Genomic DNA, 18,439 nt, shown 5'->3' with positions numbered 1-18,439 from the left:
GGAACACCATACTAATACTGTGTTTGACCCCTTTCGCCTTCAGAACTGCCTTAATTCTACGTGGCATTGATTCAACAAGGTGCTGAAAGCATTCTTTAGAAATGTTGGCCCATATTGATAGGATAGCATCTTGCAGTTGATGGAGATTTGTGGGATGCACATCCAGGGCACGAAGCTCCCGTTCCACCACATCCCAAATATGCTCTATTGGGTTGATATCTGGTGACTGTGGGGGCCATTTTAGTACAGTGAACTCATTGTCATGTTCAAGAAACCATTTTGAAATGATTCAAGCTTTGTGACATGGTGCATTATCCTGCTGGAAGTAGCCATCAGAGGATGGGTACATGGTGGCCATAAAGGGATGGACATGGTCAGAAACAATGCTCAGGTAGGCCGTGGCATTTAAACGATGCCCAATTGGCACTAAGGGGCCTAAAGTGTGCCAAGAAAACATCCCCACACCATTACACCACCACCACCAGCCTGCACAGTGGTAACAAGGCATGATGGATCCATGTTCTCATTCTGTTTACGCCAAATTCTGACTCTACCATCTGAATGTCTCAACAGAAATCGAGACTCATCAGACCAGGCAACATTTTTCCAGTCTTCAACTGTCCAATTTTGGTGAGCTCTTGCAAATTGTAGCCTCTTTTTCCTATTTGTAGTGGAGACGAGTGGTACCCGGTGGGGTCTTCTGCTGTTGTAGCCCATCCGCCTCAAGGTTGTGCGTGTTGTGGCTTCACAAATGCTTTGCTGCATACCTTGGTTGTAACGAGTGTTTATATCAGGCAAAGTTGCTCTTCTATCAGCTTGAATCAGTCGGCCCATTCTCCTCTGACCTCTAGCATCAACAAGGCATTTTTGCCCACAGGACTGCCGCATACTGGATGTTTTTCCCTTTTCACATCATTCTTTGTAAACCCTAGAAATGGTTGTGTGTGAAAATCCCAGTAACTGAGCAGATTGTGAAATACTCAGACCGGCCCGTCTGGCACCAACAACCATGCCACGCTCAAAATTGCTTAAATCACCTTTCTTTCCCATTCTGACATTCAGTTTGGAGTTCAGGAGATTGTCTTGACCAGGACCACACCCCTAAATGCACTGAAGCAACTGCCATGTGATTGGTTGATTAGATAATTGCATTAATGAGAAATTGAACAGGTGTTCCTAATAATCCTTTAGGTGAGTGTATATACTCTTCATATCTACAGCTTTCATCCATGTGTGCACCTCTACAGAAATCTCTTCAATCTCAATTTCAACCTGTGATTTACCTCTGTCACTTCTTTAAATATCCGCACAAACTCTTCATTGATGGACAGGCTGCGTTTCTCAATGTCTCCTCGCAGGTTCCTCCTGGTTCTCAGACTGTTCTCATTGAAGATCACGGAGAGAGATTTCAATGCCTCCAGCATCTCCTATAGACACAATTTGAGAAGATGACAACAGGTAATTTAATGCTGATTTTGCATATGCACAATGTTGCACATAGGCATATGATGCTTGAAAATCACAGCTAGAGACATCAGATAACATGTTTATAACAGCAACATTACCATGGTACATGCCAAAAACACAGTATTACCATAGTAAATTTGTGTTTAACAAAAAACATGGTATAATCATGATATCATGACCAAAGAATATATATCAACAAGCATATATCAAGACAATTAACGATTATCTTATTCATGTCCCATGGTAGTTAAATGGTACTCCAGAAGGCACTGTCATGGTACATGTAATAAAAAAACATGACATTACAATTGTACCATGTTCAAAACATTATATTAATATGGTCTATGTCCAATAAAACAGTAATACCATGGTATGTTTTTGGTTAGTGAGCTGCACATACAGTATCTTGTCTAGAACTTTACTCTCTGTTTACGTCACAGATGCAGCATTGATAATTTTAACAAAATAATTGATATCTATAATATAATATGGTATATATATCAGTCTCAGAGACTTTGTTATTTATTTGATTTGATTAATTTTGATTGTAAACTGTATTTAAATGACAGGTGCACTGAATGGCTTAGCGCCGAACTAAAGCTGTCACAGACCCTGTCGTTATCCAGCCTGGTCTCCAGGATCTTGTTGAGTTTTCGGGACAGGGGGTTATTTGGCTGTGAGGGTACATTGCCGCCGCTGTTAGAGATAAGAAGGTTTGATGTGTCTGTTGACAGTTCTGCTGCTTTAGTTTCTGCCATCATCAACATCCACGTCAAACACCAGGAAGCTGTTTTGAGTAGCACATCATTCCTCCCCACTGCAACAAGAGCTCGAATCTTTGGTTCCGCATTTGAAGCGCAATGGTATGACTCAAGATGAGATGACTGAGAATATGACATTCCCCTTTCAGCCGAAAACGGTCACTTAATCACTCCTATAGCCAGTCTTTTCATGCATGCCGATATTTAAGCTTATTGTCATACAATGTTTGCCATTAATGTTAGATTACATGACCAGCCAGGGCCAGGAATTCTGGGCCCCCTGACTCCATCTTGCTTTGGGCCCCTTAGGCTACCTATTAAAAAATACAATTTCAAATTTGAGTCGTTCCCACCTTTCACCCCACTAGCTACGGCCCTGGACATGACATAGCAATGACAGCAGAGTCTTGCAATGTGATATGCTATACTGTAAACTTCATCCAAAACTTTTATAAACAACATTTATCTAATTCTTTTTGTAATAATTATACATGCCGTTTTTAGGAAATCAGACACCTTAAAAGTGGTCATGACATGAGTAATCAAATTCCCCTTGGTTTTTTTTTACATGCATCAAAATGGTCATTGTACTACAGACCATTTCAAAGATATAAACAATAACAAATGAATTAGAACGCTGGTGGCTTAGGAGCTCTTCCGGTATATTTCAAAAAGGTTATGAGCAGGGCTGGACTGGTAATCTGCCATACCGGGCATTTTCCCGGTGGGCCGACACACTTTGGGGCCAATCAGGGGCGGACTGACCATTGGGAGAACCGAGCGGGCCGGTGGGTCGGCCGAGAAACGGGCATATAGGCCGCGATAAGTTAAAATTAGCCGCCGTGTTATGCAGAACGGACCACAAAACGGCCAGTTGCTATGTAAAATCCCGGCCGATTACTCTTCCCAGTCCAGTTCTGGCTATGAGTTAATATATTTTCTAAAAGAATATCAAACAGTTACCTGAAGTAACTTATCCAGATGTGTTGTTGATACTGAGCATCTGCACGAGAGAAGTGATGAAATCGTGTCATAGTTAAGATGCTCACAATTACTTCCTCAGTGGAGAGATCGGGAATCTTGTATCACTGCTATTATAATTAATGAAGCCTTTCAGTGAAACTGTCTGCGTGACCTGCAGACAAGGTAAAGATTTATTTTTTGTGTGTTCCTAATTTGTAACTCGTTATTAATAAAAGCATGTAATGGACTAAATGCAAAATAAATAACTTGCACAGCTTCATTCATTATATTGGGAGAGATCTATAGTCACCTTTAGAGCTCTACCTATCAAACTGGCATAAATGTCGTATGCATGCAGTGATAAGATGTGTACTACAGTTGTTAGTGCTGCATGTATTCAGCTGTCTCGCTTCACTGCAGTGGTCCATGCATCCATTTGCAGTTGCTTTCATTTCCGTTAGTTCTAAGCATCAAGGGAGTATCCAGCCACTGAACATGGTCCACATTTGAATGATGACATTATTTATGACAGTCGTGTTAACAGTAGTAACGTTAAAAGTGTAAAAGTTACTATAATGAAGCGACTCCCGCTGTTGATTTGAATAAGTTTGACAACTAGCCAGAAATATTCAAGGGAAAAAGACGTCACTCCCTTAAACTGACGAACAGTCTTTGAAATAGTCTATAAAAACATACTGTAAGTTTCAGAACTCAAAACTTTCTCCTCACTGCAAAAAGAGCTTTTGCTGAAACCAAGCTGCCAAAAAGGCTCGCTTTCTACTTCCTTTACATTGTGAGCATGTCAGTCAACAGCAGAGAGCCAATCATAGCAGTGGGCATTTACTGTCAAGTCTTAAAGGAGAGGCAGCACCAAAACTGACTGTTTCTGACAGAGGGTCAGAATGAGATTGGAAAATGATAATATTTTATAAATATATTAAAAAAAAATGTAAACATAACATATTATGAGTGAACCTAAAGGAACATATTAAAATAAATAAAAAAAAGTAATGTCATGATCCCTTTAATGCATACCTCTGTACTTTATTGTCCTGTGATCATATTCCACCCCATCGATATTTTGTGCCCACATCTCTTTAGTATTCCTCAACCTTTCTTTTCTGAATAGTGTATCAATCAAAGTGCAATGTAGCACAAAATATATTTTATAACTGCTTAATTACCAAAAGTCTATAAGGTCATTGGAGACCTGAGATATGTTATTTTTATTTTTTTTACATTTCATGAATCATATTTTTATGATTCTTTCATATTTATATAAGTTTACATAGGATATCTATATGAAAAAAGCAATAAAATGTATATCCAAATATATTCTATTCTAATATGTTTTAATTGTCTTGACAATGTTTTAAAAATGTTACACTATCTGGGCATTTTGTAGATCCATTTGTGATAGATACACATGTCGGGTCGCTAAAGATGTGACAATATTTGGCGATACACCCATACATTTAAGAGTTAACATGCAAAACTACAGGACTAATTACTCTAACTGTTAAAAAACGAATAGATAACTATATATATATATATATATATATATATATATATATATATATATATATATATACAGGGCCGGCCCAAGCCTTTATGGGGCCCTAAGCAGAATTTGATTTGGGGGCCCTTCGGTGCCGCCAATATGATTGAATATTGTCAATGCTTGATTATTCGCACACTATAAATCTAACACACCCCTTATCAATTTTATTAGTTGTAGCTGTGTTGCTTACAACATACAAATGTCTGCCTGGCATGATTTCACCCTTCTACGGTTTTAAATGTAACAGTAGCACACCTATATTTACCCAATCCTGTTGATCCTCTGTTACCAGTTTTGTGTACTTCCTAGAGAACAATTTGCAGCAGAAGCTGTAGAAAGTATCATTTCTTTTTGAATAAGTGAGCAGCTCCACTTACATTATTTCCCCATTAATTAACTTTCTGTAGGAAGCTTCGGCCATCAGGTTTTTCAGGGAATGTAAAGATTTCCTTTATAGGTAGTGGCACTCTGCTTACCAGATCAGTCCTTTCTGAGTCAGACAGGATAGATGACCACATCAGTGGATGCACGTGCTGGGAAGTGCTCCTCGCATGCAGAGGATGGACCTGATGAAAGATGAAAATAATAATAATAAAAGCTAGCCATGTTAGATGTCATATTAGAAGGTAATGCAACTGTCTGTCAAAAACAAAGGCATGGTTTATCCATATAAATATATTGATCTGGGATTGTTGAAAAATCATCATCAGCTGTAGCACTGGCACTTGGGGCAGGTGGAGTTGGTTGTGCCCCACGTCCAAAATATTTCAACACTGCTCTTAGGGAAGTTTCATAAGAGTACATATTTGACAGAACAGAATGTTATTTTCTCAACACAAATTATTATACACAGCAGCAAGACATCTGTACACCTAAACAACAACTCTTAATCTATAACAGCTAACTGAGGCATAATGATATTGGAATATAATAGCAAAGACCCCAAAATGGTAGACTAATGTAAATTATGTTAAGTTGTTATCAGTACAAAGTTTATGCAACAGAACATATTTTTATTACAAAAATATATACCCAGGAAAGTTATTTTTACACAGAAGACAAAAACTTAAATCTAAAACTTGCTAAGTAATATGTTGTACTAATAATATATTAAGATGCTATTTACAGATGTTTAATCAAACTTTCCTAAAAAAGAAGATATGCTACCTAGGCTATGTTAACTAACTAGCCAGCTAATGTTAGCTCGTAAGCCTAGCTACTTAACATACCTTTATCGTGCTGTTTTTTCTCTTCCTTTGTTTTCTTCTTTTTCCTTTTCTCTGCACCAGAGGATATGTCCTTTTATGTGACATTGCTGTTTTGCTGTCTGAATGTGCTTGCATCCTGCAGCCCGTTAACATAATATTGCATTTAATATTGCATTTTTGTATAATTACCATTGTCCATTGACAGTATAATCACAAAACAAAAAAACTAAAATCAAGCTGTCATTTCATGTGCTCTTGGGGGCCCCCTAGTGGCCACCGGGGCCCTAAGCAGCCGCTTAGTTCGCTTATGCCTTGGGCCGGCTCTGTATATATATATATATATATAGAGAGAGGGTTGCTGATTTAACACGTTAATTCAGTGTGATTAATTTTATTAAAAATAACGCGTTCAAAAAAATAACGCAATTAATGGCAATGCACTGGATTGTAATAAGGAAGATTCCTGAGAAATGCAAGCATGTAGTACCACCTGTTTACTCCAGAGGGCAGTAATTTAAATTTCAGCTGTGTGGCATCGTGCAGTTTATACAGCGAAGAAAACAACCAGACAGCACAAAACAGACATTTGTTACATTCTTGCGTTCAAAACATTTGATGGAGCACAAATTCGAACTAAGAGATCTCAAGATGTGTTCTAAGTATTAAACTATATTTAACTTGACACAGTGGACACAGTGACCTAAAAAATTTTATGTTTATGACGCAACGCACCCGAGACACTACACAAGCATCTGTCTGATGCAGGTGCACATTGACGGGCTATTAAACAAGCCCTCATAATAAATCTCAAACTGATTAACAAATTCACTTGTGAAATGAATTGCTGTGAACTGTATGCCAATGACTGACTTATGATCAATAATATGGTAATTAAAAAATACATTGTATTCTAAAGCCGTTTTTTGTATTGACATCAAAAATGAACTCTTCTGCCACAAGAATGCAATGCATTTTAATTATCCGAATATATATATATTCAAATAATTAAAATGCAAATGCATATTTTGAGTCGAGGGACAAAGCAGGGAAACCACTTGCCAGATACATAAAATAGAGGGTTTTTTCCACCATTCCTTCAGTGAAGTCTTCTGGAGGCAATGTATTTACTTCTGACACAGATGTTAATAAAGCCTTTAAAGAATTCTATTTCGATCTTTATAGCTCCACGTCTTTGTCTACGGATAAGGATATTAGCAACTTCGTAGAGCCATTAGAACTTCCTAAATTGACAAATTATCAAAAAAGACATGGATATTTCTTTGGAGGAGCTTGTTGAGTTAAAGCTTTGCCAACAGGTAAGGCACCGGGGCCAGATGGTTTTGTTGCAGATTTTAGATATCACAGAACTTTCTCCACTTGTGTTAGAAGTTTATACAGAGTCATTAAAGAAAGGTGAACTACCGCCAACCATGGCACAAGCCCTGATCAGTCTCATTCTTAAAAAAGATAAAGACCCAAATGAGTGTAAAAGTTATTGTCCAATTTCCCTGATCCAGTTAGATGTAAAATTTTGTCTAAAATTCGGACTAATCGATTAAGCAGGCCAACTACATCTATTATACATATAGATCAAGTGGGGTTTATTTGTGGTCCAAGTTCTTCTGATAATATTGGACATTTTATAAATATTATGTAGTCAGTAGCGAATGATCAGACCCGGTTTGCTGCAGTCTCACTTTTGCTGGTCTTCCCAACATGCTCTGAGCTTCAGTAATTAATGAGCTTGTATGGTTTCACTGTTTGCAAGTTCATTTACACAGTTTTTATTGTTAATTTTGTTGTTGTGTTTGGTAACTTCTTGGTTTGTGAAGCTCATTTTCTACTCATAATGAAACATTCAGGATCAAAAAATGATCAGTGGATTGTTACCGTCATCGTGTTTTGAGAACAAGTGTTGGGGTGCCAGATTTTATTGCCAGTAATTCAAGGTAGGGTTGTTTAATAGAACACATTTTCCTTAGGAATGCTTTCACGTGTATGCAGTGAATGCTTAAACATATGTTTGTAACGAATGTTCTAAATGTGGCATGTTTCAATAAAATGTTTAAAAGAAAATATTACTGAACTAAAGATATTCACTAATTTGAATCAATATTATGTCATGAAGAAACGTCCATTTTACTTCATTTTATAGTAATAAAATGTACTTGGAAAAACTGTGTGCAAAAACGTTCTCAGTGTATATTGGTTTTAACATCTAGATCTAACATTAGGACCATTTTTGTAAATTCTGTCATCCAAACTAAATGTCTAATATTTTGAGTTTTGTGGCTAATAAATGTGATGAGTAAGCAAGGGAACATAATGCAACCACACTTGCATACATTAAGCCAAGTGTCAAAACATTAGTTTGGTATTTTCTTATGCTACCTCACAATTCTGCTTTGTGAATTGTTCTGTGTTTCATAATCATTTTACTATATACTGTAGATAAATAACCGAAAAGCCATTCATTTAAAATACATTTTAAGTATGCATATGTTGTAAAAATAATAGATTTTAATAACTTTTAGATACTATTTCATATTTCACAAATAGGTATTCTTCAAAAATGTCAAGTGTCAATTCTCAATGCAACAAATTAGCCCATACAGTGTGACAACATGCCCCATCATAGGTTTATCTTTTTGCCTGGTCAATAATGGTGGAAAAGTCTTTTAGCCAAAACAAATGATTAGTTCACCCCAAAATAAAAAAAAAAAATGATATTATCATTATGACTTTCTTTTGTATGTACTAGCCTACACAAAAGCAGATGTTGGACTATTTTGCATTTAGTTTTACATTCTTCCACAGAAGAAAGTCGGGATGGAACAACATGAAGGTGATTATATGAAGGCAGAATTATTATTAAAGGTGAGTGCTTACAGAAACTGACTTTCAAAAATGAACCTCTGGAAATATTCACTTGAGGAAAGAGTGTGACAACTAGCCCCGACTTCAAAGGCATTAGTAAGGGTGCATGAGCAGCCTGTGGGCGGAGACTAGCGTGAGTGAAAGCGCACAGTCTCACACACATTCACTCACAGTCTGACTGCTGCTGTTCCTGCGCTCTGTACAGGGACACGCACTTTCACGTTTTGCGTCTCCTATTAAACCCGCTGGGATTATTTCACCGCTTTCCCAACAGGAGTGACAGTGGACTACGCAGAAAGACACCAGGGGAACTCAATAGAGGGCATCTGAAGGAATTTAAGGCTTGTTATATGTGCTCACACCCCCAGTGGCGCCCACTTCACCGGACAAAGTTTATTTTTGTCCACGGTCCCATGCAGCTGGACCTGAGTTTGAATTAAAACATCAGATAGGAGATATCGGTGTAAGTTATAGGGTGCTTTTATGGTGATTTTGTTTACGCATTGCATTGCATGACTGCTTGCTTCTCATTTGGAAAGCAAGAGTACGCAGGGCTGTCAAGCATGCATCACTGCCTATTAATAGATGATTAGTCTGTCGGAGATTTGCAAAACAGAATTTCTTTTCTTTGTTTTCAATTTTCTTTCCTTTTCCATCGGTTAGCCTATCTTTAGTGTAAATATGAGGTGTTAGACCCTCTTTCTGTGTCAAACTCAGACAGCATCGTTGAGTTTTTAAGACGGCGCGTGAGGTTCGAACGCGTCTCGAGACTCTTGCGCGCTGTTTTATTCCGTTACGCTCCGTCTTGCGTTTTTTAGTGAGACTCGAGTCTTGTGTAAATAACCTCTATATCGATTTAAACAACTTTAATGCTTTGTAAAAGTGTAAGTCGTATAACCTTAACAAATAATAGCCTTCTGTTGTATTATACAGTATCTTGTCTAACATTAATCAATGTGCATTCAAATTCAGAACAAGTCGGGCAACAACTTTCCCTTTACTGTATTGGCCTACATTACATGAACAAACATGATCAAATTACACTGTAGAGTAATCTACGGCTGCACAATTCTGACAAAAGTCACAATTGTCTTTTATTTCCCTTAATATTGCGATAATTTAAATGAATAGAATTGACTTAAAAATACTTATTTTGTGTGGGGCAAAAGCATGCAATATTCTTTATGTAGGCAATACGTCCAGGAGAAGCAGAGAGCTGTGTTCATGAATTTATTTATTTGCATGAAAGAAAGTGTTATTCAAATGTTGATTCAATTATAAACAAGGTGGGCAACACTTACAGAATACCAGGTTTGCTGTTACTGATTTGCTGATAGACTTCTGTAATCTAAACACTTCTGATTTGTCATTGCATTTTTGCACAGTCAAAACAGCAGACAAAAAACACACGCACACATGCACGCTCGCACACACACACACGTTGGGTTTCCATGTTTTATGGGGACGTAATGATTTTTATACTGTACAAACTTTACATTCTATCCTCTAACCCTACCCCTAAACCTAACCCTCACAGAAAACTTTCTGCATTTTTACATTTTCCAAAAACATAATTTAGTATGATTTATAAGCTGTTTTCCTCATGGGGACCGACAAAATGCCCCCACAAGGTCAAACATTTTGAGTTTTACTATCCTTATGGGGACATTTGTTCCCCACAAAGTGATAAATACACACTCACACACACACACACACACACACACACACACACACACACACACACACACACACACACACACACACACACACACACACACACACACACACACACACACACACATATCAGGAGTAACTTAAATGGAATGATTTAATTGACACTTTACACGATTAATTACAGTAGCCATAATCTCGACTGTTTTTCGAATAATTGTGCAGCCCTAATGTAGATTGCTTAAAATTAATTAATCTTCATTCAAATAATAACATTACTTGAAACTATTGACCTCTTAAATTTCCCTCCAACATATTTGGGCACTTAAGCCACACTTAAAAATGCACAATATAATTAGATAACAAAATATAGTTGCATATATTTGGAATAAATAGCACAAGTACAGTTTTCAAGCAAAACAATTTCACATGCACACACAAAAATTGTTAGGTTTTAAATTACAAAAATATTGATATGCCTACATATCACAATATCACATATCACATATCTGTGTTCATACATACTGAAATCATCTTGTTTTTTATAGCAAAAATGGTTAGAAAAGTGAAGGTATAACTGAGAACACAAATAAAGATTTAGAATAATTAATCTGCTCTTTTGGCCCATACAATGCAAGTGAATGGGTGCCAAATTGTTTAAGCTCCAAAAATCACATAAAGGTAGCATAAAAGTAATATGATAAGTGTAGGAGAGATACAGATCAATATTTAAGTCCTTTTTTACTATCAATCTCCACCTTTGACCAGTCCGACCAGTAGGTGGCAATATGCACAAAGAATGCAAACTTGAGAAAAGGAGAAAAAGAAGAAAACAAAAGAATAAGAATGTGGAAGTGAGAGTGGATTTTTATAGTAAAAAAAAAATATTGATCTGTTTCTCACCCACACCTATCATTTCACTTCTGAGGACATGGATTTAACACTGGAGATTTATGGATTGTTTTTATGCTGACCTTATGTGAGTTTTGGAGATTCAAAGTTTTGGTCACCATTCACTTGCATTGTATGGACCAAAAGAGCTGAGATATTCCTCTAAAATCTTCATTTGTGTTCTGCAGAAGAAAGAAAGTCATACACATCTGGGATGGCATGAGGATGAGTTATTGATGAGAGAATTTTCAATTTTGGGGCACTCTGGGCATTAAATAATATTTGTTAGTATACAGTAACTACATAGATTTAGATAACATTTTTGTTTCTTTCTCAGGTAAAAGGACACAAAACAGTGAACCATGATGAAGACTGTATGGAGATAGACATCCTCTTCCAACAAGGGATTAGGAATTATATTTTGTGCCATCCTCTTTTTACAAGGACTCAGGTGTGTCAAATATCCAAAGCAATTTCTTCAGCATGGCATCCAGCCTGACATGTACAGGAATGATCTGGACTCTGGTGTCCCTGTTGAGTGCGGCAGCCTCCTGTGTGGGCTTTTTCATGCCATACTGGCTGTTAGGCTCTCAGATGGATAAACTGGTGTCTTTTGGCACTTTCCGGCGGTGCTCTTATCCCGTCCGGGACGAAGAGAAGCAGGCCACAGTCATGCTGGAGCAGTGTGGGCGCTATGCAAGCTTTCAGGGCATTCCGAGCATGGAGTGGCGGATCTGTACGATAGTGACAGGGATCGGATGCGGACTGCTTTTGCTGGTGGCACTGACGGCACTCATGGGGTGCTGCATATCAGACCTCATTTCCAGAACCATTGGACGTGCAGCCGGGGGTTTACAGTTTGTTGGAGGTAAGTGATGCACTGTCAACCTGAAAGTGTTATATTTATATGCAATAGGGTGAATGGAGCCACTTCCACAGCTTTATAACACCTTTATAACAGCTTTACAAGCATAAAAGTGTAGTGCAAGCATTGGCTTTTCAAAGTGTATAGATCTTCATCTAAATAGTATATTTACTATAACTGCCTCAACTTGAAATGTTATAAAAGCTTTATTACACTGTTATAGCAGCTTTTTAAACAGATTTACAAGTGTGCAGAATGTAGTATCAAGTGTGAGAATGTAGTATAAAATGTGCTTTTAAAAAACTGTATAAGTCTCCAGTTAAATTATACCATTATAATACCTGCATTTAACCTGAAATGTTAGAACAGCTTTACAACACCTTTATACTACCTTTATAACAGCTTTACAACACCTTTATATTACCTTTATATTACCTTTACAAATGTGAAAGTGTAGTGCAAATATGTGCTTTTTAAAGTATATAGGTTTTAGCTAAATTATGTCATTACAATTACTACTTTATAACTTGAAATGTTATAAATGCTTTGTTACACATGTATAACACCTTTATAACAGCTTCACAAGTATGGTAGTGTAGTGCGAACATGTACTTTATAAAGAATATAGGTCTTCAAATAATTTATGTCTAACTGTATCAGTTCACCTGAAGATTTATAACAGATTTATAACAGATTTATAACAGTACTGCAGTGTAAGCATATTGCAAACATTTTATGATTGTTATAAAATGTATAAAAAGTAATATAAAATAATAGTATGAAGGTCAGAAGTTTATTGGAGGTATGTAATTGGCAACCTGAAGTGTTATATTTTGTCATGTGTAGGCTTAAGTATTTATATGAGCTTTATAACATATGCATTCTTTGTAGTATGTTGCCTTATAAGTCTCTAACTAAATTATGCAATTACTATAATTGCATAAAGGTCATCATAAGTGTTATATTTAAATGAAATCCATTTGCAAGAGTATTGCAACCATTATGTGCTTGCTATGTAGTATGTATATACGTTTACAATATAGCTAGATTATTAAAATAATTACATTGTTGTTATCATTAAGAAGTGTGTAATAGCAGATGGCTTTAAATGTTATATTTTAATGCTTCATGTTGACTCAAGTGTATTGAGACGTATTATACCTGCAATATAGTGTACAAACTACAGTATGTCATAAAATGGACTGCATTCAGATCAACAAGCATATGTCAAGTTTATTATTGATTGTAATATTATGTCACACATTGACTATTCTCACATTACCAGAATTAATTGTGTCTATTATAATGAAGAGTCGTCAAGTTCAAGCCCTTTTCCCCTTTTCTCTCTAGTTCAGTGAACAATGATTCCAGACAGTGTGATTCAGGGTGCCTTTGCTTCAATAAAGAGAAAGTGAAGGGAACTTGATTGAGTTTAGACTGAGGCAGGGAGGCTGTAATTCCAAACTCAGTGTGTCTAGTTCTTGCCTGCAAGGTGCCTTTTATTAGCTGCTCTGAGTGCCTTGTGGGTGAAGTGAGAAAGTGAAACAATTCCTGCATGGGGTTTTTGAGAAAAATAAGTTTCATAACTTTGCTGTGGTTCTTAATGTGAAAAGTCTTGGATTCCTGATCTTTTACACTTATCTTCATTTGCTGAACACATTATTTCCTATCACATCAGTCTAAGAGGCACAAGCTCATCTTTATTCTCATTAGTTTGAGGTATGTGCAAACCCCCATGCATACTGCTGATTAGGCTTTTTTGAAGTCAACATGAAATCAAAATTGACCCCAAATTGATTTGGTTTGCACATTCATGGTCTTATTATAAATGCACAAAGCACAATTATTTGATGCAAGTTATTCAAGAAAAAACATGTTTATTTCTTTAAAGGGGTCATGTCATGAGGAATCAAATTACCATGTTAGAGGTCATTGTATTATAAAAACATACGGTAAGTTTCAGGACTCAAAACTCCCTCCTCACTGCAAAGAGAGCATTTGTTGAAACCAAGCTGCCAAAAAGACTTGTTTACTACTTCCACTACATTGTGATGTCACATATGCATGGCAGACATTTGAATCTGAACGCCTCCACAACAACACATCATCATCTACTTTTCTTTATCACTTCTGTAGCCCCGCCCAGTAGGTGTGAGCAGTGAGATGGCAATAAGTGAGCATGTCAGTCAAAAGCAGAGAGCCAATCATAGCAGTGGGCGTTTACTGTCAAGTCGTAAAGGAGAAGCAGCACCAAAAGGGAACATATTAAAACAACAAAAAAGGCATGTCATGACCCCTTTAATTATAAAAAAAATAAAATAAAAAATCATAATTTCTTCATCAAAATTTAATAACATTCCCCACCTCTAAAATGACTATTATTTTTAGCTTAAGTTAACAATCCCTCTTACATTTTGACCCATCCTCTCCGTTTTGGAATGTAACGCCCCTTTTTCACAATCCACTCAATTCCTAATGGACAAAATCATCTAAACAAAACATTTTTCGATGTTGTCCTCGTGTATCAATCAATTCAAATGTGTCCTCATAACAGACCTGACATCAGATTTGCCCCAAAGCCAACTATGTCAGGGTCGATTCTACCTGATCTGCAGTCAGCTGTCCAGGTGTGTCATCATTTGTTCATGGCAGCTGTATACAGTTGAGGTGTCCATTGTCACTTTTAGCTAAGAGACAGTGTCTTAAGAGAGAGAGACACAAGGAGGTTACAGGGCTGCAGGGCTGCTGAACGCATCACTTCCTGTTATGTTTGATACAGTGCTGCCTTTATCTAACAGTGTAGAGGAGACAGTCTTACTAATGCTGTGGCTGATGTAAGCAAACGTCATGCTTCCTATCAGCAGTTTTTCACTTACAATCAATAGAAGTTGAAAGTTAGTCATATTTATTTCTTCTGAAACTGGCGTAGTGGTATTTGTTGTCACTTAGAGTAACTGAGGTAGACCTAGCAACCACTTTACTGTTATTTAGATATCTCTGACTCTCTCTCTTGGTTTCTCTGGGGATTTTTTAATGCATATTTTAACAGACTGAGAAAGTCTGAAATGGGATGCTTTAATCTAATAGTAATACGAAGGGTTTTAATGTTCTAGGTGGGTGATTCAGAGGCATGTAAGTGATGGATGTACCATGTCTTATCTGTGTTGCATTACTATAATGCAAACCACTGAAAAAAGTACTGTGGCGGTAGTGTTGGACGGTGATGGTATCAGATGGTAATGCTATGGTGCAGAATGAAAAGTTATTCAAATAATACCATGATACATGTAAAAAGAAAGAAAAGTATTTTGATGTATTCCAAAGTACTACAAAGAATACCATGGAATTTTCCTGGATTTTTTGTAAATTAAAAGGTACTTCATGTAATATTGTGGTATTACTATAATTTGAATAGATTAAGGACTTTAAGGACTACCATGGTAAAAACCAAGATATTTAGGTAATAATGAAAGGTGTGTCAAAGAATACCATGATACATGTCCAAAAAACATTACCATTGGAGTATTTAAATAGCATTTCAAAGAAACCAAAAGAATACCATGTTTTTTTTAATGATTTTTTGTTCAAATTTTAAAAGGTATTTCAAAGAATACCATGGTATTACTATGATTTTTAGATGCAAATAAAAATACCTTATGCACCACCAGGGTAAAGGCATAGTACCTGTCCTAAAACATGGTATTACCATGGTATTGTTATGCTTGTAGGTGAGCAGGAAAGCAGACGAGGGGCGAGGATCTAAATGCAGCGGGACTTTATTGAAATACAAGGGCAATACGGAAAAACACGAACAAATGAAACATCCACAATGGGAAAAAGTAAAACAAAAACACGAAAGGCACACAAGGAGTTAACAGGTGGGGAAACCAACGACGGAAAACACGGGAACCAGGCATCTACATACATCAAAGACCGACAGGGGAATGGAGAAACAAACAGGGTTAAATACACAGACACAATGAAGACTAAACGAGACACAGTTGAGAACAATGATGAGTGCAGGCAGTGAGGGAGGTCGGGAATTGTGGGAAATGTAGTTTATAGAAGGGCAGTGAAACACGGGCGGACAACAAGGAAAATGTGACATGGAACGTGATCAGTGGAGAGTGAAACAGAGAACACGGGTCAGACAACACGGGATCATAACAGGTATTTAGATGGTAATGAAAGGTATGTTAAAATAATTCTATGATACATGTCTAAACAACATGGTGATGCTTTTGTATTTAGATTAATTAAAAAGCATTTCAAAGAATACCATGGTATTACAGTGGTTTTTAGATTAATTAAAACATATTTGAAAGGATAACATGGCAAAAGCTTGGTAAAAGCATGGTACATATCCTAAAAAATATGGTATTGCCATGGTATTTAGATGGTAATAAAACGTACTTCAAATAATAGAATTGTTGGGTTGCACTTTATTTTATTATACTTACTTACAGTGCACTTACCCAAGAAAGTAACATTAGGTGACTATATGTACTTAATATGGGTTAAGGTTAGGTTTAGGGTTAGTACCTAGTAATTACTGTAGTTGTTGTAATTATATAGTACATACATATAGAACAGTACTGTAAATATAGTGCTGTCCATTTTTGGTATGCAGAGAGGATACAGCGTGATCTGAATTTCTAAATGCAGGATTATCAAATAATGTTTTGTGAGTTTCAGAAAGTTAAAAGAGCATTTGAGAGCTGCAGTTAAACTCTTGACATTGAAATAGCTGTGTGATTTGAAGCATAGTGTGAAATTGTGGGACAGAACGATAGTGGAAGAGGGGCCGACAGAAGTGAAAAGCAACAGATACTGGTTAAGAGAAAGATGGCGAGGGACCCAGAGCGAAAGAGAAAGCGAACAGTGCCCTGATGTTAAATCACCGGACCGCGGCTGTCCCCGCCAATTGAGTCCCTTTCATTTCTATTGTGGAGTGTTAATGAGTGCTGTCTGGCAGGTATATGCTCTGAGGAACGGGGCTTTGGCACAGACAGCACCTCCCTGCGGTTCACGTTGATTCATCTCATGCCCGTTTCACTGATAATGAGTATGATAAGCCCTTTATGTTTCACCAAAAACATCTTTGATTAGAACCCCCCTCTTGCCCTCTTTTTCAAAAGTCTGTCTTTGTTCCTTCAAACATGAATGATGTTTTCCCCTTATAATTGCAAGGAGAATACAATTCATTGCAATGCCCTTCCAGAATAAGGCAATTTAATTTCACCTTTATTAAAAAATTAATCAAAGGGTCCTTGTCATGGTGGTCAGAAATGCCTTGAAGTTATTTTATAAATTGAAACAATGGAGGACGAGAAGGATCACTTGAAAAAAATTGAATCCATTATACATTTATTAACAGCATTTGCCTTTGCAGAAGGCCATTGTGTGTCAAAATGTTGTGTTTTAAAATTCAGTCAAAAGTTAATTTGAAGTAAAGATGACGCTTTTTAACTCCATTGGCAAATGGAAAACAAAATTCAATTAATAAATGCTCTTTTAAAGGTGTAATTTACCAAAAGTTTCATTATTATTTAAATTGTATTTTTCATATTTAAAATGCAATTTAAAAGTCATTGGGAAAAGTCATGAGTAAATTGTTCACATAGTGTAAAAAGGCTGATATTATCCGAATCTTTCACTTTCCTGGAGTTTTCTTGACTAGATTTGTCTGTCTGTCTGTCAGACATCCCATATGACGCTTTCTGAACTTGTCGGGCTGAATAACATCAGATGATTCATTGTTGTGCGCTTTTGTGATTCAAACAATGATGAATTGCTCACTGTTTATTCTTTGAATGGTGCCGAGTAACTTGTATTGAATGGTTGATTTGTTTGGAGCACGTTTTTTTATTTATTTTTTGTTACCATAAATCTCCATCTTTGACCAGCCAGTAGGTGGCGATATGCACGAAGAATGCGGATCGCCAAAAAGCAAAAGAAGAACGTGGATGTAAAAGTGGAGATTTCTTGTAAAAAAGGACTTAAATATTGAGCTATTTTTCACCCACACCACTTATAGATATGAATTAAACCACTGGAGTCGTATGGATTACTAATATGCTGATGTTAGGTGATTTTTGGAGAGTTAAAGTTCTGGTCACCATTCACTTGCATTGTAAGGACCTAATGAGCTGAGATATTCTTCTAAAAATCAGCA

General features: G+C 36.8%; 2 protein-coding genes across 2 annotated transcripts in view; one reads left to right on the top strand and one right to left on the bottom strand.

The window, feature by feature from the left end:
- LOC127631479 (conserved oligomeric Golgi complex subunit 6-like) overlaps positions 1-2,275 on the bottom strand; it is a 109,606-nt gene extending 107,331 nt beyond the window's left edge. The window contains exons 1-2 of the mRNA XM_052109610.1: positions 2,079-2,275; positions 1,284-1,427 (exon numbers count right to left, since the gene is read on the bottom strand). Of these exons, the coding sequence (XP_051965570.1) occupies positions 1,284-1,427; positions 2,079-2,234 (300 nt within the window). The 5' untranslated portion in view covers positions 2,235-2,275. The remainder of the gene's footprint in view (positions 1-1,283; positions 1,428-2,078) is intronic.
- A 6,740-nt stretch (positions 2,276-9,015) lies between these two features.
- LOC127631496 (LHFPL tetraspan subfamily member 6 protein) overlaps positions 9,016-18,439 on the top strand; it is a 95,035-nt gene continuing 85,611 nt past the window's right edge. The window contains exons 1-2 of the mRNA XM_052109633.1: positions 9,016-9,300; positions 11,737-12,267. Of these exons, the coding sequence (XP_051965593.1) occupies positions 11,883-12,267 (385 nt within the window). The 5' untranslated portion in view covers positions 9,016-9,300; positions 11,737-11,882. The remainder of the gene's footprint in view (positions 9,301-11,736; positions 12,268-18,439) is intronic.

Source organism: Xyrauchen texanus, chromosome 38 (assembly GCF_025860055.1).
Source record: "Xyrauchen texanus isolate HMW12.3.18 chromosome 38, RBS_HiC_50CHRs, whole genome shotgun sequence".
NCBI lineage: Eukaryota > Metazoa > Chordata > Actinopteri > Cypriniformes > Catostomidae > Xyrauchen > Xyrauchen texanus.
The sequence above is the reverse complement of the archived record's forward strand: the minus strand, read 5'-3'. Positions and strand labels throughout refer to the sequence as shown.